The sequence below is a fragment of the Amblyomma maculatum genome, chromosome 1, assembly GCF_055883805.1.
Source record: "Amblyomma maculatum isolate TAMU_Amacu chromosome 1, ASM5588380v1, whole genome shotgun sequence".
In the NCBI taxonomy this organism is placed as follows: Eukaryota; Metazoa; Arthropoda; class Arachnida; order Ixodida; family Ixodidae; genus Amblyomma; species Amblyomma maculatum.
In genome coordinates, this window is record NC_139344.1 from 230,249,231 (window position 1) to 230,272,299 (window position 23,069).

General features: G+C 48.0%; 1 protein-coding gene across 1 annotated transcript in view; it reads right to left on the reverse strand.

Moving 5' to 3' along the window:
- The window catches only part of LOC146205869 (uncharacterized), a 47,704-nt gene extending 30,301 nt beyond the window's left edge, over window positions 1–17,403 (reverse strand). The window contains exon 1 of the mRNA XM_084586965.1: window positions 17,235–17,403. Within this exon, the coding sequence (XP_084443091.1) occupies window positions 17,235–17,403 (169 nt within the window). The remainder of the gene's footprint in view (window positions 1–17,234) is intronic.
- Window positions 17,404–23,069: the final 5,666 nt, after the last annotated feature.

Consider the following 23,069-nt stretch of genomic DNA (forward strand, 5'->3'; position numbering starts at 1 on the left):
AACCATCCTTTTTACGACCGGGATCGAATCCCGGGTGTGGCGGGAGCATTTTGATAGTGGCGAAATTCGAAAAGGCGGTCGTGTGATATGGGGCGTTAGAGCGCATTAAAGAACCATACCATAACCACAGTGCTGTTTGTTTCCCTGATCTTTCTGTTTCCTTTTCTCCCTGTGTGTCATAGAAATAACGCTCGTACGCCGGAGATAGATGAGCATGTCCATCCGCTGATGTGATGCTCCTCTCTTCTCCAGAGTCCTATAGCACCCAACTGAAACTGTACACCCAAGGAAAGCGAAACGTTTCCTGAATAGTTTAAAATGGCTGTTTGGGCAACGTTTTGCTTTCCGTGGGTGGACAGGGCCTGCAATGTTGGCTTCCGGCTTAACATATGGCGGCAACCGGAGGTCGACTGATGCAATGCCAATAAGCATTCCCAACCTCGGCCCAGCCTTATTGTCCTAGCTTGACCCAAGGTCGGCCACTATGACTTTTGAACATCGCTTTTTTTTTTTTTTTTTTTTTTTTTCAGTTGGGCTGTGGAGCTTGTACAAGGCGTTAGCAATAATATTCTGTGCATAGAACCAAGCGAAATAGACAGTGCCATGTTAGAATTATGTGCTTCAACTTATCCTCTGCAAATGCACTCTGAACTTAGTTTTGTCTTGTTTGCCGAACATAAAGAAAGGAAACGCTAACTAATGCGAAATCGATAGCTCTCCTAAATGAGACACCTGCAAAACGTTCAGCTGTTAAAGGCGAAGTTTTCAGTTATGCAACATAATGACGGCCATCTACCTCAGGGAAACGCTTCACTTAAAAATTTTCCGAGATCACTGCAGAATATGCACTGGAGAAATGCATAATCCTGAGCGTTTCTGTGTTGTCAGCGGGATTCTGCGAGTGACAGATACTGCGCCTTTCCTTTCCTGTAAACTGATTATAGAACGCCGGTAAACTCTGATGCGTTAATGACAAGAACGTTCCACTGAGACACGTGGCCGGAAGCTGAGAACCCAAACCGAAAGTTGACTGGCGGCCATCTTGGCTCCCAATTATACACCTCATTGGCTTTACTTAATTACCTAATTACCTCACATCAGCCGTTTTGTCACATGCACACCTTTCCTTGACGCTCTATCCGATGGTACCATTCTTTTTACGACATACCAACTAGTTCCTCTTTTACAGCTCCGACAAGTTCCCGCCCATGCGAAACCCGCCTACATAGCCATACAATGCTTACGCATTATAAAAACACAGGTTGGTAAATAGAGCACTGCTGAGGTGCCCTGCGCGGCCACTAGTTGCCGTTGGCCATTTTTCGCTTTATAGAAATCACTCAAAATAGCACTCGGGTGTTGCACACATGTCACGAGGTGACTTCGAACGCCCGAAAGTCTGTCTCGAACGTTCGGCGGTACTTTGTGAAACCCTCACGGATATACACGCTGGGGAATGGTAATTGCAGCTGTACCCACAACGACTATTTGCTTAATTGTTTATAGTTGAAATTAGACTAATAGAACATATAAGATAGCTCTTTTGTTGCGAAAAAAAAAGGCATGTAAATAAAAAAAGCACTAAGGCAAAGAATGACTGCCCCCCTCCCCCCCCCCCCCCCCAAAAAAAAAAAAAAAAACGAAGGCAATCTCATTGTGGCCATTCGTCGAGAGCTGTACACCGCAGGGACGATCGTTCACTCTTAGCGTGAACACGTGAGTGCGTTGTCGCTCTCTTCAGAGCGACAGTGCTCCCAACCCGGTTGCGCATCGAAGTGCAATGACAGCCTTTACGAAGCACCGCCGCCAGGTATTCCAATGCAAGCTCCACGTCGCTGCGATATGCGGCCGCGTCGGGCGCAACGCCCCTTCCAAGAGAGCAGACGCCTCTTCAGGTGTTCACCCTAAGAGTGGACGATCATGTACTCTCCTAAAGGATTCCTACATGTGCATGACTGAAATTACAGCAGCTCTATAAAAAAGTCCTTGTATATATATACGAAGGAAAAAAAGCCAACAGTCGGAGAGTCCAAGGAAAGCACTGGGGATGGTACTTTGTCTTTTTTTTTTTGCTTCGGTAATCACATAAGTTAGTAATGTGATCTATTTAGGCGAAAGATAAACACAAAGTAGAAGGAAAAACAACGTGCCGCTGGTGGGAACCGAACCCATGACCTTCGAATATATATATATATATATATATATATATATATATATATATCCGAGAAAATGTTTGAGAAAGCTGCGAGCTGATGTTTTTTCTCATATGAAACAATCGGCGTGACATCTTATAACACATTGTTTGGTGCTAGTTTATCGAAACTCTCAAAGGAAGTTAACACTGTCATGCCATTATGTAGTGCCGATGCAATTTCCTCGGGTTCATTATTAGGGGCCCTCGACTTGCTTGTTTATTAAATGTGCCCGTATAACAAGAGTAACGATTAGGTTTCTATTCCGCAGTACATATCTAAACATACCCAACACTGGATAAGCTGGTGATTTGAAATAAAATTTGTGCATTTGTGCTTTAACAGTGTTAGTTATCCGTTAAAAGCTAATATCTCAAAATGCTGTTTCCTCCCAAAGCGTCAACAGGCCGCCTGATAATGCTGAAAAACAAAATATTCCGACCTGTGACGACGCCATATACTGCTTCCAGGCTTGTGCGTAGGGAGATAATATTTGAGGAAGCTGCCTCCGGCGTTCGTAGGTTTCACTCCTCGGCGAAGTAGTTGAGGGACGGAGTAGAGAAATTATGAGCGGCGGTGTGGTACGTAATTTTGGCGACTACTGTTTTCACAGTGTTGCGCAGTAAGTGTATATTGGAGTACGTAGCTAAACGTTTTCGCAGACTGCGTGTATATAGCCTCTGCGGTTTCGAATTCTAACTTGTACTAAACAGACAGCTTTATGCTAAGCGACAACTTTAAGCTGCTTTCTCAGTTATGTACGCAAGTGAAAGCGTGGATCTCTAGAGGTAGAGGCGATACCAATTTTGGTGTTTCAATATCACTTCATGCTAAATTTTGTGTCAGCCGAAACGATTGACTTATGATGATTTTTTTTTTACGGCTGACGAATAATTCAGAGCCTATAAAAATCCGGAAGGTTATTGATATCCACCCCGTTCGAGCAAAGTGAGAGCCAAATCTAATTCGACATGAGGTCGCTGAGAGCGCTCTGACAAACTGTTTTTTTTTATTTTTGTTCCTTTCTTTCTTTCTTTTTTTTTTTTTTTTTCGCGACAGCTCTGAAGTCGTTTGGTCGTCAGTAGCGAGCTGCACATTAGCCGCATTTCAGAGCACCAGACTTGTGTTGAGAGAATTGAAAAATATGGCGCAGGCACCATTACAACCTTTCGAGTACTTTTCCTCAACGTAGTTTTACAGTAGAATACTCGAAACTTGAGATCCGATAGATACCTGCGTGGACACGCTTTGGCCCATTGACAAGCAAACGTAAGTTGGAAGAATATAAAATTTGCAAACGTATGTATAAAAAAATACAGCGTTGTCTAAATGTCTTCATTTCGTGGTCACTAAAGTAGGAAGTGGGGTTAAACTTTATAACCTTCCTCGCGTCATTTTTGTGCCCACCCACAAATAATGATAACAGTTTGGTTCCGATAGGCAGCGAAGGTCAGCACACTTAATGTTGCGGCAGATGAAATCGTGAGAATGCCATCCAGTAACGAGTGCAAACATTCTCCTATCGACTCCTGGCAAAAGAGTGCGAGTAGCGCCACGTCCTTCGCTCAGCCGCGACTTTAGCGGCAAAGGAGATCAACTAGAACAGGAACGCTGGCGCAGTGCTATCTGTGCTAGTCCAGAGCCCAGTAGGCCTTGGCCAGAGCGGCTAGGCGGAGAAAATTAGAAGGGCTTCTCATTAGTGGCCTCTCGCGACCGTAAACACGGGCGCCATCGTGGTTCACGCAGCGCGTGTAGCTCCGCCATATCACCGACAGAGAAAAACATCGTTGACAGAGGGAAATTGCCGTTTGTGCGGGAAGGGGGGGACGCCTGGTGCTTTCTTTTCGCTGCTGCCATCCCTGCGTAAGCGGCCGCACGCCCACTGTGGTCGCCGCACGCTGTGATCGATCCCGGAGCGGTTATTTTGGCGTCCTCCACGAGGCTGCAGCTGCGGCGGCGGCCGTAGCTACGCAGGTGAAAAAGACGACGCGGACCTGATTGACGCTGCCTCGCTTACGCCGTCGACGCTAGCAGCGGTGACACATGACAAACGCGGCTGGATGGCACGCTCGGAGTTTGCACACCTTCTCGTGACGAGCTCACGGGATTTAGCGATGAAGGATAGAGCTCGCGCGTCGACGGGACGGTCACCGTTAATCTTTCGATGCAATGTTAAATGCAGGAGGCGAAATCTTTTCCGCAAACAACGGTATTGTTTTGGCAAATATTACGATAAATGGCAAGTAGAATTCAGATATATAGTGGAAAAACTGCGAAAAGGAAGATGAAGTTGCCCCGTTGTGATGTGGAATGGTTTTCATTGCGAAAGTTATCGCTGAAGGCCGGGAAAGAAAAGCTACTTTGCGTCAAGGCAAACATTGCAGACAGCTGTCTTTCAAGACGATTTAAAACACACACACACACACACACACACACACACACACACACACACACACACACACACACACACACACACACACACACACACACACACACACACACACACACACACACACACACACACACACACACACACACACACACACACACACACACACACACACACACACACACACACACACACACACACACACACACACACACACACACACACACACACACACACACACACACACACACACACACACACACACACACACACACACACACACACACACACACACACACACACGCACGCACGCACGCACACACACACACACACACACACGCACGCACGCACGCACACACACACACACGCACGCACACACACACACACACACACACACGCGCGCGCTTTTGGAAGATAACGTCTCTGAGGCCACGGAAAGGATAGGGAGAAAGTTCCTTGTTATGCTATTTATTGCTTATTTTGTTAATGAGAGAAAATAGGTGGATATTTCTTTGCTGTGAGTGAACTTAGAATGAGTAGAAAAGGCAGCCACATGCTTCTGGAGGGATCCGAACTCACGTCCTCATGTCGCGTAAAGCGCTCTACAAGATTAGGTACGGCAGTAGCTGTGTCACCACCTACATTTTAATGTATTCATGCTAAGCAACCTAACATTGAGAGTGTTCATTCAGCACCATGGCGGCTGAATAGCCCGCCTTGTTATACCGAAAATGTCACTTGGGACGTCATCGAAGGTGTCTATTTGAGACTTAGCGAGAAGCCTCTTGTGCAAATTTTGTCATATGCAGCCACAACCGAGTCCTTTGCCGTGCTATGAGCATACAAGAACAGAGCTGTAAAGGGCCTCGGGACGATACGTTCCGAAAGAAGCCAGATTTCTTTGGGGCTATGGTAATGTTAATTTTTATGTTGTTTTGGATTGATGCTTTTGTTGCGAAATTAACCGGGGAAGTTTTTAGATATGAGGTAACAAGAAATAAATTAGAAGAAAAGACCGCATCGCACCGGTATATGCGAACGCGAGAGCTCCGCATGTTGCGTATGGTGCGCCACCAATAAAGCGATATAGTGGTGGCTGTCTCAGCTTGTGATGCAAATTCTGTCGTCTGCCTTCAATAAAGTTCCACCTTACGGTATAACAGGACAATAAAATCTAGATTGCAAAATCATTTATTCAATGCACGTTTCAGAGCTTGAGTTCAATCCAACATTATAATAGTCAAGAAATGAAGGTTTACTTCAGTTACTGTCAAACAGGAATGCATTCTTAATTCGACCTTTTAGTGATTTGAACCTATTTCGTATGGCCTCCATTGTTCGATGAAATTAAGGGAAATTGATCGCTTTTAGTACAGCCGCTATGCGACTGTTCACAGAGTTCACAATACAACAGCTCCACGCAAAAAATGCAACGCCTATATTGGGCATGCTATTAACGACTGAACGCTTGTGTATAGTCATCGTGCCTGAGCCGAGAAGCGCTGATTAAAAAAGATAACTACATCGCGCAAGGAAGAAACCAGCTTCTACCCAGGGTGCCAGATTCTAGTCGGAGGCGATTACAACGCTCCACACCCAGAAAAAGCATAGGATAACATTAGACATGCTGCAGTTCTGACATGCTGCATTTCCCTCTTATGGTACGCAGTTTTGTCGTACGGCTTAGTGGCGACTCAATCGGATCATTTTTCGCTGTCTGCGGTGTACCCCAGGTGTCGGTACTGTCGCCAACGTTATTTAACATTGCCTTCGTTCCCCTTGCATGACGTCAAATGCTTTCTCTATGCTTATGGTATCACGGTGTGGAGTACTCACCATGACCTGTTGACTGAAGCGGCGGCCTTACAGTCAGCCTTGGATATTACTGCCAGTTATGCTAAATCTGTTGGTTTACAGCTTTGCAGGAGCAAAACTACGTTCGCGTCGGTGGCCAACCGCCGCGGTAGCCATAAACTCACTGCGACGCCGATCCGTCTCCAACTGTCTGGAATCCCACTTCAAGAAAATCCAACATTGAAAATCCTGAGATTGTCGATCCATCAGTCGAGATCGGGGACCACCTGGCAATCTCAGGCTAAAAAAACAGGCGATGCATACCTTCGGCTTAATCAGACATCTCGCTCAGGTGCTAGCTCCCACGTAGCACGACATTTAGTGACAGCAGTTCTGCAACCGCGCCTCATTTATCAAGCACACTTTCAGCACTTGACAAGAGCTCAATGGGATCGCCTGGAAGCAGTCAATAGAGAGGATATATGCGAACCATCACTTGCCTTCCCTGCATAACACCGATCGTGGCACTTAAGAAAACGCTCAGGTCAACATATTAGATGAGTTGGCGAAGCAACGACGTGATGCTCGTAACATTAAGGCCACCCCTTTGCACTCACTGCGAGCACTCCGAGCCTTTGCTTCATCGCACACCATTATGTCGCCACCACCGCCAGTTTTTCCACCATGGAATTTTGTTCAGCTAAGCGACAACAACCTTGCATTGAGTCGGCAGTAAATAATAATAATAAAAAAATCATCGACCAGCTTCATCTTATGCGGCATCGTCCCTTCGTGAAAGGATAACGGAAAAAGATACCAAGCTGCCCCGCGGCTCGATAATTATATATTTAGATGCCAGCATTGACGGATGCGAAACGACAACTGCACTTTACTGTCCTTGCAAGCCTGCACTTAATAAGACATCCAGGTTTCAATTCGCAGAATCTCATTCTTCTTTCTATGCTGAGCTGGTAGCCGTCCAAGATGGGCTTCACTGTGTAGCTGCCGTTACCTTGCTGCCTACAGGAAAAATTTTCATCCGCACCTAGCCCTTCCAGTAACCCGCCTACTCCGACGTGTCAGCTGCAGCCCAGAAATCTGCCAGAATATACATCTGTCGCGGCTCGCATCTCGCAAACCGTTCGAATCAAGTGGGTCCCACGGACCTATTCAGTTCACAAAGCTCTACAGATCCTGCAATCCGCCAGGCGACTCTGCCCTCCTCAATGCCACGGTTCCTCAGTATGGATGATGCCACCCTCCTTCTCACAAGAAAGCAACACCTCCAGCGCCGCACACGTGATCTTGTCCCTCCGTGTTAGCTAGTCCTCCCCCCGCGGTCTTACCCACGCAAAGGATGTTGCGCTTCGGAGGATTCCGGTCGGGTTTGCCCTCACACCCGCTGTGACTCGAACATGGCCTCAATATCAATAATTACATCCACGTCCAGGGTGTCCTGTCTGTAACTCACATAACAGTGAGGCATATATTCACCAATTGTTGTGGGGTTTCCCGGAACTGAAGGCGACAAGGATTCGGCACCTGACAGCAGAGAATCTCCCGCCAAGCAACCCGTCATCTTATATTGCTTGAACGCAGGGTCCACATCATCGTTCTCTCTTGGGCATTATTAGATCGGGCAACCTTCCTTCTTTAACTTAATACCCATTTTTCTTTTTTTTTCTTTTTTACGCATTCTTTTATGCCTTGAGGAAATAAACAACATTATATATAAAAAAAAAAAGATTCTTTAACTGAGAATATGACTGAGCAGTAAAGTCTTCATATGCAACTTGATGTGTGCAATTATTGTATGCAATGTTGCATAACTTGCTAGCAGCAACGATGGTTTAAATCAGCCCACCACAATTACACAGGCCGAACAATTTATGAAGGCGTGCAATCTTAAGGCGAAAGCCTTTTTAGGCTCATGGAACGAAATCCAGAGCGCGAAAGTTGTGCGCAAGATGTGCGCGAGATCTGTGCATCGAATCTGTGCATCGAATCCGTGCGCTGATGTGTCATTTGTCAAACATCCTGGTGACGTCATCAGAAAAATGTTTTGTCTCCATCGGGAATCGGAGCTCCGTCCCTCGGATCCCTAGCCACGTACTTTAACCAAGTGTGTCACGCCAGAGACCATGAAACGCACATCACAATTCTCCCTGTCTACCGTGAGGATGACAGTAACGATGAGAAAAACGCCGCAATTAGTGATAATGACAATGATGACAGTAGCAGTGATAACGACGGTGCATTTAGTTGATAATGATATTGAGAGCAAGCATGATGCGCCGCATTTCAGCAGTGTAAATTGCACAGTGCTCTAGGAGTTCTTTTGCAGTGCGTTTATGTGTTATTCTTTGTGCCCAATTGGTACTGGCTGGTCGGTTTCAAACATTAACACTTCCTTTTTCGTTGATAAAATTCGCGGTACTATATCAGGCTTTCACATCTCCTAACCATACATTAGACATGCCATCTAGCGTCTGAACTGTAATTGCGTTGACCGCATTAACTTCAAAACATGACGTTTCTTTAAAGCTTGAAGATTATAAAGAATCCTTCTGTGTAAGCCGGAGCGTTGAAAGCGTAATGGCTTACCCTATTTCAATTCTTTGCATGGCAAGAAGTTCCGGTCTTAAATATTGAGTTACTAAAAATATATGCTATGCGTCATCGCATAACGTATATTCTTAGGTAAGACATTTATCAGTCACACTAACGACTTGGGGACACTGACACTCGGCCATTCCATCTTGGGTTAATCTTGCAGTAATTTCCTGTGGTATCGCGCAGAGCTCACTTCGATGAGATCATTAACGCATTCCCGGCCTCGTCGCGCACGTCCACCTCCCTCCAGACGTCTGCGTCACCGCATTCCTCGCCCTAATGCATTTGTCAAGAATGGCCGCCTGTCAACATCTGGGGGCGTCCACGCAAGTTCCCGTGCAAAGGCATGCAGCCTACAGGTGCGTCAAGAGAAGCGGCGCTGAGCTGGGGACGCCCGTGTCAACAGGAAAGCACGCAACGCAGGCTTCCCGTATGACACGTCTGAACCGCTCCCTTTCGGCCGGGCAAAGCAAGACAAAACAAAAACAACAAAAAATAGCCAGAAGGATGTGCATAGAAGGGCGAAAACAGTGTAAAAGGGAAAGCCACGGGCAAGTTACGTTAAACATGAGAAGGCGTTCACGCACTGTTTCGCAGGCGATTGTGAACCTGCAACAAACAAGGCTGACTCTCTCTCCTCACCTGCCGTTTGTGATGGATGATCGCGGCACGGTTCTCTATTTCATTCCATTCTGTGAAAATAAAGTATAAAAAAAGCAGAGCCGTAGTGGAAAGAAAAAAAAAAACGCGTCACTGCCTGAGCTTGTGCCACCGTCCTCTGCCTTTGTTCCCTGGGGACGTAAATAGTTTGCCTCGGAAAATATCGACGGTTTGCTTGACTTTTTTTTTTTTTTAATGTTGACGGCTTGCTTCTTTTTTTCTCCTTCTTCTCCGCTCTTCTCTTATCGACTGCTCCACATTCAATCATGCTTGCATTAAAGAAGAGGAGGAACAGTCGAGCGGTGCTGACGGCGTTTACCATATTACATACAAGCTATATAGTACGGCAGCCAATTTGCTGCGCGCAGCTTTTTAGAGCCCTGCGGGGCGATTTTTAAAATCCTGTATTTGTTTCTTGCGGCACCAGTATAGCTTCATACTTTTGCGTCCGAATTATAGCAGCTATATTTTGATAGCATAAGATCTCTCTCAGCCATCAGCAAAGAAAAAGGTTCACTGCGACAGTGGAGCCTGGTTTGTGCGAATGCGAAGTGTTAAGTACAATTTTTTTCCATAAATTTATTTACGGGGAGGGGATACAAGTACACAGGTTATGTCGGCCTAAAATTAGTGCCGACACTCTTAGTGCCCAGGGGGATGGGGAAAGGGGGGAAGGGGGGAGCAAAAGTCCGCAAGAGTCCGAAGCACGAAAGCACGACGTAGCCTGTGAGACTTTTCTGGGTGAGGGGATTAGAGTGTGTGTGTGAGAGGGGGAGGGAGGTAATTGTTATCGCTTTCTTCACGGCAGTTGTGGAAGTTCTATGGTTTCAAAAATTGTGTCCAGGCCCAACCGCGCGTGTTTAGTGTTGGTCACGCACTTTCAAATCGAGGCGTCGTTTTGGGAGCAAAAAAAGATTGATCTTTGTGTCGTCATCTTTCCTAATTTAATCCAGCGAGAATTATGCTCATTCCCCTTTCAACGGGTAACCAAATGCTCCCGTAGACGATATGTGGTGCAACACAACGACCCCAGCAGCCAGAGTTGTTTGTGGCTTCAACGTCCCGAGAGTGTGTGTAAAACAAGCATGCAGGTTGTGCAGGCGCCCCAGAGTACGTATGGCGTCAATTGTTTGTGTATATATATTTATATATATATACAGAAGGAGGGGTGCAGGCAGCTGCCTCTCTCAGGAGCAGCGCGTCCGTTGTGCGGTGACGCTTCATGACACAGGAGCGGGAGCCTCGGGCATGAACCGACGGCGGCACTAATTCGGAAAGCCGTTCTAGTGTATACGCAATTAGCGTTTCCGACCTAACAGACGGGCCGCGAGCACCGTCAGCCATGTGCCGTAATGAAGCGGCCGCGTACGCGCGCCGCGCTTCCCAGCGGCGGCCGTGGGCGGCCAGCAAAATGCGGCGTGGGTCGCGCGCAGGGAAAAGGCGTGGGTGAGGGGTGCCGGCAAAATGGCCCGTATATATATTGAAGTCTTCTAATTGCGCGCTCGTGGCTGAACAGGTAATTAGTGCGAGAACTACGTGACGCCCCTGATCACGTGATAGGCCGCGGCCAATGACGACGGCACGACAGATGTCCTTCCCCCTTCTTGCACCGCTTTGCACGCGTCCAGGGATCGCGACCCTCCGCCCTACCCCTCCCCCCTACCCGCGCACCCCTATCCCCATATATGTATATATAAATGGGTTTATTTCTTCTAGTTTTTCTTCTTTCTCTCCGTTCCTTGCCAAGCACCGAGAGCCGGCGGCGACTTTTGGACCAAGCTGTTCGATAGGCTGTGTCACGTACGGCGCTTCATTTCCTAATGGCCGCGCGCCCGGGCCCGGCTGCCATGGTCGGCCGCCCCGAGGCTTCCGGCCACGCTGCCCGGGACGCTCTTCGCGAGCGACAAGCGCTGGGCCCCGATGCGTGCGCGGCCGGCGCCAGGGCCGCGTCGAGAGAACACACTCATACAGCGCAGCAGCGGCGGCCAAAGCGACAACGAAGCAGCCGTTTAATGTGCCCCGCCGTCCTACATGCCAGCCGACAACGGCTCGCGCAGATATATGTTGTGTTGGATACCAGCTTCAATGTGGAAATCCGAGCGCCACAGGGTTGTTGCCTTGGCTCAACGGATCTGAGGCCAACGCTGCATCAAGGAATGCCCTGGCTCTATGTCATTTCTATAGTCGACTGATGCAATATGTATAGCCTAAAAACATGGCCTTTTTGTCAGGTGTTCGCTTCTTTTACAGCCTGAGCTGCATCTCTAAATACTTAGGAGGGCTTGCCTGGGGAAATGATACTGAAGGAAGTCCCCATGACATTTGCTGGTGCGCGATATTGTGTTCTGCGCATACGCTACGGTATCTCGCGTCAACTTCCGGTTCTCCACCTCCAAGCTCGTCTGCAATTGCGGCTGGAAACAATCGCTCTATGATGCTGAAAACGGAGCAACGGAAACGGCGGGTTCATTGTGTTCCGTTAGCACAAATATTCTTGTATTTTCGCGCATGCGCAGAACGAAAGAGCGCACGCCTGCTAATGTCTGATATGAATGCCTGAGGCATTGAAGCGATGGTGACGACTGGAGCCCATCTGCCTTCGTGACAGTGCGACGTCACACACCACGTGATGAATGTATCACAAATCAAAAATAAAAGTAATAACATACGACCGCGAACGTGATCGAACACATGGTGAAGCGCGCATGTCAGCTAGCTCCCTTGGTCGCTGCATTAGGCAACTATATAAGCCATCACCGCAGCCTGGCATCGCAAGTGTTACACGGCCACTTCATAGCACTGCGCGTCGCCGTCTTCATCAAATTCCATTCGCCAGTCCCAAAACACGACCACGCAGATACTTGCACGTGCAAGGAAAATTTGAACGCGTTTTCGTATCCGCTCTGGCAGGCGTGCTGCGCCGCAGGCGCTAACGACTTCTTGGACTGCTCTACGTCGCTACTGTGGAAAATAGCAGGGATAGAGAGCGAAGTCTGCGTTCACTGTGTAGATCGGAGCCTTGTACCAGTCCATTTATTTCGGCAGCAAGCGCCAATCAGATCACGCTGATTGATGCGCTAACCAGTTGCACTTAATTCTATCAGTTATTTAAACTTTTAGCCGTAACGGCAGTGACATATTAAGCTGTTATTTACCAGTTGCATTAGACGTTGCATTCGTGAAATGACGCGAGCTCGACCAACTTGTTGACTGCTGACGCAGCGCGCTACTTTTTGTTGGAGTCAGCGTACGTTAAATACTTTGAGTTGCCGTGTGTGGCATCACTGGCTCCTGCATCCGATACCAGTCCCTGTAGATGAAATAGGACGCATTAAATGAAAAAAAAAAAACAAACACACACACACAGAAAATATTGTAATAAAGGCTTCTGAATGTCTCAACCCTCGTACACACAAGAGCTAAACAGTTCTGCTCGCTTGTATACGCCACAGAAGCACATTAAAATGCCTTCTTTGTCCCAGGTGAACGCGTACGTGACCTACGAATAAACTGCTTTGGAAATTCCTCTAAATCTCGAAATTTATTGCGACCAGACAAACTGAGTCATTCGCACCAAAGATTTCTTTTACCAGGTGATCTTGCCTTTCACTCACAAGAAGAGGTCAGGGTTGGCATAGGAGTGCCGTAGACCGTGCAAGAGATGTTTGTATGAGTACCATTGGTATCAGACTAGTATAGTCTACCCTACATCCGGTCCGACTGGCGCTGAATGTCAGCCTCTGTACCCAGAGGCCAAAAAGGAGAAAGTTAATCAAACCCGAGTTCTTTCTCCTGTTCGCACTTCTTGAGTTGTGACTAACCGCTTATTAATGCAGCCCGTTTTCATCCCATGGCACCACCCTTTCATGGTTGTAACATAGCTCAGCTTCTACAGAAAAAAAAAAAAAAAAAAAAAAAACACGAAATTGGCTGCGCCGTTCCTGTATATATCCTTACTGGTTAGCTCCTTGCGGAATTTAAGGTGCAGGTTTACCGCACGATAGATTTGCACAGATGGATGTCATTAAGAAAACAGAAACCTGGTTTGATTTGTTTCTTAATGTGCCACTTTATAAGACGAAAGCCTTTCTAGACTCATGAAATGAAATCCCGTGCGCGAGAGTTGAGCGCGAGATTAGTGCGCGAGATCTGCCATATTCCGTGAGATTACACGAGATTATTGTTTAGAGTTCCTGCCATCCGCAGTGCTACACTTGAACACTTGCCAAGGAACGCCACGCGACAGGAGCGATGGTGCACTGTCCAAACTCACACTTGCCGGAGGAAGTGTGGAAGATACTGATGATGATGGATTTTAATGGCGCAAGGGCGTCTCGGGCCAAAGAAGTGTGGAAGATACTGCGCCTTTCCTTTCCTGTAACTAATTATAATTATATGTAACACTGCAACGAACGCCGATAAGAGGCCACCGATGAGAGGCAGATGATAGGAAAGGAAGGGTAGGCTTTAGCCATTCTCCTCTTATATGACATCTAAGAGACCACCTAACTTTTATTTTCACCTATATCTCAGCTCCGGAAAGTGGCGAACAGCAGCACATCATGCGAAAGCAATCTAGAAGTCACATTTTAAAAACAGTTCTGCGAAACAGCACTTGGTGCAAGTTTGGGGGGTGGGAGGGGGAGACGACGAGATGGAAAGTTAACATCCCATCCAAAAGCTGGTCGGATATTTAGTGCATTACGTTAGCCAGAACATTTGTGCCTTATTGGCGAGGCTTTGAGGCGCCGCGAATTCATATAGTGATGCTTCGAAGTTAAAAAGCATTTCTAAGGAGTGTCGATGAAACGTGTTCTTTGTTGTTTACATAATTACGTGCCATTCAGGAGCTCCTGTCATCGGCAAGCATTCGCGCACTGTGCTGTGAACAGTGACTATGAATGAAAATTGGGCGTCTTACGTTTCTGGTCTTAGCAGACATGCTTTTTCGCATTTCGTGCTTGTTTAACCACGTGCGAGGTCTCCTCGAAGCAAATGGTGTAGTTTGGTTGTCATTATGCCTAGGCTTAACGATTTCTCGCGAGCGCCCCGCCCCGTTGCCAACATTTTTAATGTGAAACTTTCATTCTTCGTGCTCAAGCGCTACTATGATGACCAAATTGCCTTGCATATTTTGGTGCGGCTGCTCCCAAACACATCTTGTACCTCATGTTGGAAGAGCAGTGGGCTTGAAACCACGGCCGAAGGGATGATTGCTGTCCTGGGAACTATTTCTACTACCACTAAACTTCAAATGAAGCCGGTAAGGCAGGCGAGAAGCATCAGGTGTACAGAAAGCCAACAAGAAAGAGCTGCTCAGGTCGCTGATTCGGACATAAAGGGTCAGCTGAAATAAAGCTAAAGCTACAGTGGCGACCAACAAAGCAAGCAGCACATTTACACCGCCATTAAATTTCTCGAAAAAAAAAAGCAAGCAGGTGTGATAGCTAACCACTATATCATCGGTTAAATGTGATTTGTCGAATACAACCTGGATGACCGCCGATCGCAGAAATGCTAGACTGAGATATCTCTCGGAGCGGTCGATGTGGAGAAGCAGGAAGCGAACACTGACTGGGCGGTGGTTGCAAAGACTGTTATATGAATGCCGTCCCTGATTGGCCGGCACTCTTTTTCGTTGATTATTACGAATGGTCAGCGCATGGGCGACGGCCAATCACGGAGCACCCATAGCTAATAGTAATTTCCTTAATGCGGCACCAGTCTCACAGGCTGCATCACGAGCCCGCAGCGCCCATAATGGACAAGCACTTCCATTCTACCCTTTTCCTTCTCTGAGTGGCCGATCTTGGCGATAACGAATGCGTGGCACCAGTGAAGTGAGGATAAAATGGAATTGAACTTAAATGCATTATTTATGCTGCTACGCCCTAAGAAACGAATAGATGATTGAAATCCCTTTTCGAGTGCAATTTGAGGCTTTATAACAGCGGCTTTTCGTGAGCGGTGCAGCTGTTGGACGGAAACGACACCTACGCCTGTCCAATACGTTTTTTGAACAGAACTTCTCGGCATTTTTACTCACTAGGTAAATTTGAGAAGAATAAATGTGATTCATGCTGTATGACGCGGCTATTACTTCCCGGAAGAGAAGAAAAAAAAGGAAATTCGTGGTTCTTCCTTCCTCTTCACATTGACGACCCTCATAGGTTTCCACATAGAGCGACGCACAACAAAAGGGAAGGGAAAGATGAAATGAAGGTTAGTCTCATGCATCGTTTTCATTATAGCAGCTTCCGTTCCATATCACTACCTGGAACGACACTTCAGAGCTGTGATATATATGGCGTGACAAGAACGCTAGGTCCAAAATTAAAACTGCTTTTTTTAGTTGTGCTAGTCGTTTTCGACCAGAAATCTCTCTTTCTTGTCGCAAGCGACTGCAGCGCAGTGAGGCTTTCTTATGTGCACACAAAATATGTTGAAGCCACCAAGCACTCACTCATCTTTACGGACAAATGCAGAACCAGAGGCTCCCTATACGGCTTCTTAATGCACCCTGGTTTTGTGTCTGGTACCAAAATGTTAAAAAGTAACCCGCAGAAAGAGATGATCTGAATGAGACAAAAGGCGTGACGATAGCATATTGTAGCAGGTATTGCGCCGAAAGTCCAGGAAACGCCCTGAGCCTAGAAGACTGCCGAAGTCCGAGAGTGGTCCGAGCACGATTCTTCTTCTTCACCTTCGGTGTATATGCGCGATTACAGGCAACCAACTTCGTCGTCTACGCCAACTAGCAACCAACTTCGTCGTCTAAGCCAACTACCCACTGACTGTCTGCGCTTCGTCGTCGGCTATAGTATGTACCAATATATCCCGATGCTACTGCATAGCGTAAAATTGAGTACTTGCGAGTTTTAAAACTTTCCAGTTCGTCACGCGTACCTGTTATGACGGACATTTAGGCCACGATAGAAAGAGAATAAAGGAAACATATTCCCAAGCGCTCATACATGTCAAGGAACCTTGAATTGGGACGTGCAATAGCCCTTGAAAGTTCGCCTGCACTCCAAGCAAATCAGTGGTTTTCTTTTTTAGGCTACGATTCCCTGGGTGCATCGGCAGCTGACAGGTGCACAAAATACGAAGATTGGGCTACTCTTCATGTCTAATGCACTTCGAAGCTGTGGCGTATGTCCGTGAGAATTACGCATGCGGAGACCTAGTCGATTTAGTTTTCCGCAGTGTTTGAAAACGGCCAACTCCATAGCATCAGACATGATAACCACGGCGGGTGGCACTGGGCACGTCGTTGCGATATACATACACTGCGACGGACCCATACAACTTTCAGTGCCACGGTATGAAAAACTGCATTTGGTGCGATGCCTGCCACGCACGCCGCTCGTTTAGTTTCGGTTCGCGGCCGAGTTGCCGCAGGGGTGTCAGCTGCTGTGCCTCGTCAGCTGATCGCCAGTGTCGCGAGGCCCGTGGACCTGTTGCGCCTATTCTAGCGGCGCGTCTACGTGCAGCGGGCGCCTATCGAGCGAGCCGGGCATAATTCGGCGCGGACACGCGACCCAAGCCGTACACTTGTGGCGCTTGAGCGCGGCGCGCACACTCACCGTAGGCTGGCAGGGCGACGGCGCCGCCGCGGCTGGGCGAGCTGGGCTGTGGGCTCGGCACCGGCGCCGCCTCCGTGGGGCTCGACGGCTGGCGGTACCATCGGGGTCCGCCGGCATGGTGGTTGGACACCGGGTACTTGACCTTTTTGACCAGAAAAGAGCGCGGCATCTCGTTCGTTCCTTATCCGGCCAGAGCGGTCGCTTCGTTTTCCTCCTCGTCGGGCGCTTCCCGGGCTACCAACTTTCGCTCTTCATTTTTCCCCGGCCAGCCGACGGGTCTCGAGCGCAACAACTACCCCATGGTTGCCAGGAGGGGAGAGCGGGATCCCGCCGCCGGTGCTGCCACCGCGGCTCGAGCCTTGCGGGAGAGGAGGCGGCGCTCTGCGCTTGCGCAGTGGGGAAGATCTGCACGCGTCACGGATGATTGCTTTGCTTCTTTTTGCATGGTCGGTAGCCCCTCTCCCCACCGCGGTGGCGCCCTCACCGCTTCCCCTTTTCCCTATTCAACATGTGATGTTCTCCGGCGGCACACGCCGAGCTTCGAGGGACGTTGCGGGAGTCTCGCGCCGTGTCCCGAACGGGGACCAACTTTGTTTGCAGAACAAGCGCCGATCCGCTCCGATGCCGGCGGCCTTTCTCCCCCGTGGGCGACGTTTCCACGCTGTGGCGCTGCGGCCGGCCGCCCTTTGTTCCCGGCACCCCATCCGTCGCACACTGGGGGTGTTCGGGTTCGGTGGCCCCGTTTCTCCGCGGTCGCTGTGCCGGCCGGAAATGGGCCGCCGACCGTATGCGGGGATCTTCACGCGGAGAAATATCCTCACACTGTCGCCTATAGATTAATCGCCATCTCACTGCAAAAGAACGCTTTGCCTTAATACACTCTGTGTAATCTATGCTGTGGCTACAAGGAATGTAAAGGACCTTGCTGTTATATAAATTTGTTAATTTTCTTTTACTTTGCTTGCCGTGTAATTTATTGTTTATTATGCTTCGTCATTGAGTTGACTTTATGTTCCCCGTGTAAATAAAGCTCGTGTTTCTACTGCAAAGTTTGCTTAAACTATTTGCAAAAATTTTATTTACATTTGTTTATCTTTACAAATGGTCCGTCGTAGGAGCTCTTCGGTTCTGTCCAGAAATGTCGCATATACATGAAGGAAAGAAGCCAACAGTCGGCGAGGCCAAGGAAAGCATTGGGGGATTTTACTTTGTCGTTTGTTTTTAGTTGTGACTTGAATAATCACAGAAATTAGTAATGTAAATTGTTTAGGGGAAAGATAATTAAACACAAAGTAGAAGAAAGTATATATATATATATATATATATATATATATATATATATATATATATATATATATATATATATATATATATATATATATATATACATATATATATGAAGGAAAGAAGCCAACAGTCGGCGAGGCCAAGGAAAGCGTTGGGGATGGTACTTTATGTCTTTTTTTTTAATGCTTACTTGGATAATCACAGAAATTAGTAATGTAATCTGGTTAGGGGAAAGATAATTAAACACAAAGTAGAAGAAAAAACAACGTGCCGATGGTGGGAACCGAACCCACGACCTCCGAATATCGCGTCCGGTGCTCTTCCAACTGAGCTACATCGGCCGCTGTCCCCCCTGCTACTTGCTTGGGTATTTATGTTGTCTGTATACGAACCTTGAGAGTGACAGGTTCGTGATCCGCTGTGATCCGCTGTACAGCCGTGCTGTAGGCGAACGTGAAAAGGAAGAATTACGTCCCAATTTCGTTGGTCCTGGTCGACGTACATAGACAGCATGTCAGAAATGAATATACAGTTGCTTGGGGGAAATCGGGTAACATCGTCTGACATGTCCCTTGCCAATGAGCTGTTCCGTGGCGGTGGGCCACCGCTTGAGGAATGAGGTTGTTCACTTGTCCTGAATTGAACAAATTGACCAGACACCTGCCGTCAGCTTTATAACAGACTTTATCCCATATCATGTTCTCAAAAATGGAGAGCTAGATCGAGTTAACATTCTGAATAAAAAAAGCCATTAAGCAAGCACTTGTTTATCCCCATCCAACGAGAAGCTCTTCATCCCCCTACTGAAAAAATCGTATGAGGCAATAACCTCACATTCTCTCACACAGTCTCACTCAATTCACATAAGAAATCACGTACAAGTCGCATATAATTGCACGAGGTCTCATAGTTTCTTGTACATTATCATAAATTATGTACGATATTTTCTGATAATGATGTGCACCGTATGAGAGTCTATGCGATTAGATGCGTTTTTATGAGGTTATCGCCTCGTAGAACTTTTGGTTTTTCAGTACGGTAGGACTTTGTAAGAAAGTGAGGGAACTAATGCAAGCACATTTCACCGCCTGCCTCTCAGCACCACCGGACACCGCAGCTGCAACGCCTTGGAGATCTCTATAGGCCACCATAACACCTCGACGACATGTTCTCTCTAGTCAACAAGGACCACCTAAAAAATTGGCAGTGGCTTAACACAGCTAAGCCAGGATATCCAAAGGGAAAGCAGTGGCAGTCATGGATGATACCGAATCGTTTTTCGGTTGTTGTTCTTGTCGCACCTTCACCGCGGCCTTGCGTTGTCGCTTTGCAATAATAATAATAATAATAATAATAATAATAATAATAATAATAATAATAATAATAATAATAATAATAATAATAATAATAATAATAATAATAATAATAATAATAATAATAATAATAATAATAATTGGTTCACAGGAAGGGAAAGGCGCCATATCTGTCACACTTGTTTCTGTGGACACCTGAACCGCGCCGTAAGGGAAGCCTTTTTCTCGTTCTTCGGGGTGTTTCCATCGCTCTTTTAGGTCTCTCAGCTTCATTTTTCCTACGTGCCGCTGCTTCTCGGCAATCGATGCCGGCAGGATGAGCAGATTTGGCTTGTAGGCAAGGCTACTCCGCGGCCTATTTCCCCCGCTACGGCGCACCAGCTCAAGAGTATCGCGCATGCGCAGTGAGGCGCGTAGCTAATGGATGAAGTCACGCGTAGAACTCCGCAGAGACCGGTGATATGACGGGTTCGAACGAAGTTTGCGAAGTGTGCGAAGAAGAAGAAGCGAAGCAGCAGTAGAAGAAGAAAAGAGCGCCGCCCGCTCCGTGCACCCCACGTGCGAAGAAGTGGGCGGCGAGCAGGCCGCGCGCCGCTAGGCACGCGGCTGAAGGCCGGCTGATCAAACTTCGGCGCACACGAAACGCGCCGCAGCTAGCATAGTGAAGCTTTCGCTTCAATATTGCACTTATTCCTAAAAATATGCGCCTCCTCTAAGACAGGGAACGAAGGAAAGGGAAAGCAAAGATACTAAATGACAACTAGAGGAAATTAACGCAAGTCGGCTTCACGGACGCAGCTACTACCCCAACCGCAAAGCTACCATTGTCAGAGTAATCGACCTAGCGCTATAGATTTCGTATACCGCATCCATCACAACCGCCATATCCTTGGAAGCAGCGGCAATAGCTATATCTCAAGTCACAACCTCCAGTCTTCCAACTAACAGCTGCGGTGCGCGGTGGCTGGTGGTTAGGGTCTTCGACTGTTGAATCAAAAGACGCGGTGTCGAATCCCGACCGCAGCCGCAGCTTTTCGATGGAGGCGAGAAGCAAGGTGCCTGTGTACTGTGAAATGTCAGTGCAGGTTAAAGAACCACAGATGGTAGAAATTTCTGGAGCCCTCCACTACGCGATGTCCCTCATAGCCTTAGTCCCTTTAAGTGTTAAACTCATAAACCAAACAATACACTCTGGTGGTACCATACAGATGTTTACAAAGTAACAGGCAGCACGCCGAAACTACCGCAAGGCCCAAGTATCCCTGTACGTAGCAAGGATCCTCAGGCCTTACGCCACCATCTTATCGAATGGCCCTGACTATAAATACTTCCCTGGGAACCAGCGCGCGTTGTCATCCGCGCAAACGCCACTCGGGCACCAGAAACCACCGTGGACTGCACTCCAGCCCCGGAGCCAGTACTGATCGAACCTGTATGCAAGACTGCCTGGGTAAGCTTAGATATCCACCACCGCACGAACCACACAAATCACACTGCCACAAACTAATACAGATGCCCTTTCAGCTTTCTCCACAAACTACGTCCTAAACTTTAACTTATGCCCGCGTTGTCACCAATTCCATCTCCTCAAACCACACCACTTGGGCGCGCCGACTGAACCCCGTACTATCCCTATATCCAATCGTGCCCCCGCTGAATAGGTAGCCCCATGTAAGACGTGGACGACCAAATCAAGGTGGCACGCTGAGCCAGGCTTACGGCAGCCGCTGCAGAAGCGATAGACTGGAGGCCCCTCTCAGACAATGTGAACTTCATATTGCCTAAGGAAATGCTTTACGTCATCACAGTTATCACTTTAACCAAATTTTTAGTAGAATTAAAATGTTCTCTGCATTGTATTCACGGCAGCATCGCTTTGCCGCTGCCAGTGTGCACAACCCTCATGAGGTGGTGGATATACTGAAAGTTTCGTCAACTCTGAAATTCTGGATTATCATTTCAGCGGTCGTGAGTTTGATCTTGCTGGCCACGATTGCACTTTTCACACACAAAGTACAGATAGCTACTGGTGCGAATGTTCACAAAGGAGATTAAAGTTAATGCTATCAAAACTAATAAAGCTGTAAAAGATGCGTCTCTTATATATGCAGTTTTAGGGCTGTACCATATGACTCAGGTTAATCAGATATAATGCGAGTTCGGTGCAGTTTGAGAAAAGGACTTTCAGCAATCTTGAACTTATTCAGACAAAAGATTATGCTTCTTGAAAGTATTCTAAACTGCATATTTCGGAGCCTCCAGCTGTTTGCCCTGGGGAGAACGGCGTTGAGACTAATTGCCGTGAACTGTGTGACTCGAAATGGGGCTTGCATTCGAAGACTTCCAGGTCGATATGTGCTTGTAATATTATCTCTGCTATCTTATTCTGTACCGTTGGCTGTTGTAGATTCTGTAGCGCACCGAAGATTACACCGCCCTTTGCTCCAGTTTAATGATACGGTGCAATTGCCTACCACTAAAGACAATGCTTCCGGCTTGTTGCTCTCTTTCTCCAGACGGTTTCGGCTAACCTTCCAGACGTTACCACCGGAGGTTTCCTCGCGTGCGCTCGTTCCGACTGTCCGAGCGGTGCTGAGTTTTTGGCGAGCCACGCAGAAGCCCCAGCCGCGGGAATATCGCACGCGCAGGTGCGGGTGGAAGCGATCCAGCGGCGGATCAAAGTGCGCGCGCTGCCCGGCTAATTGCGAGCCAGTAACGAGGCGGCCTCTGTTTTCGCGCGCGCTTCATTAATCTCCAGCTTAGAGCGGAGCGAGTTGAAATCCCGCCGGCTGCCCATTCCACTGGTGGGCCCTAGGGAGAGGAGAGAGCGCCAGCCGGCTATGGCCGCGCTCCGACGGAATGGCGAATTTATATAGATCGGAGAGCGCCGCCGATCGGCGGGGCTCAAGTCGTTTCTCGGTAGCACCTCAATCCCCCCGCACGCGTATAGACTACGCGCCCGAGCGCTGCAACTTCCGGCGGCAATAAATCAAGTTAACGACCCCCATTCCGCGGCGGGCATTCTTGGTGCGGCGTCCTATGGGCGCCGCCTCCTCGGTCGGCGAACAACCGCACGCAGGCAGCATCGCGCTCTGGGGCCGTGGATCGTGCACCTGAAGCAGCGCTGTCAACAGCTCGACGTCGCGAGATGCGCCCTGTTGCCAGCCTGCTGGCGCTGTCGCCGCCCTTCTTCGTCTCGTCGAACATGACGATGTAGTCCCATTCCTTACTGGAA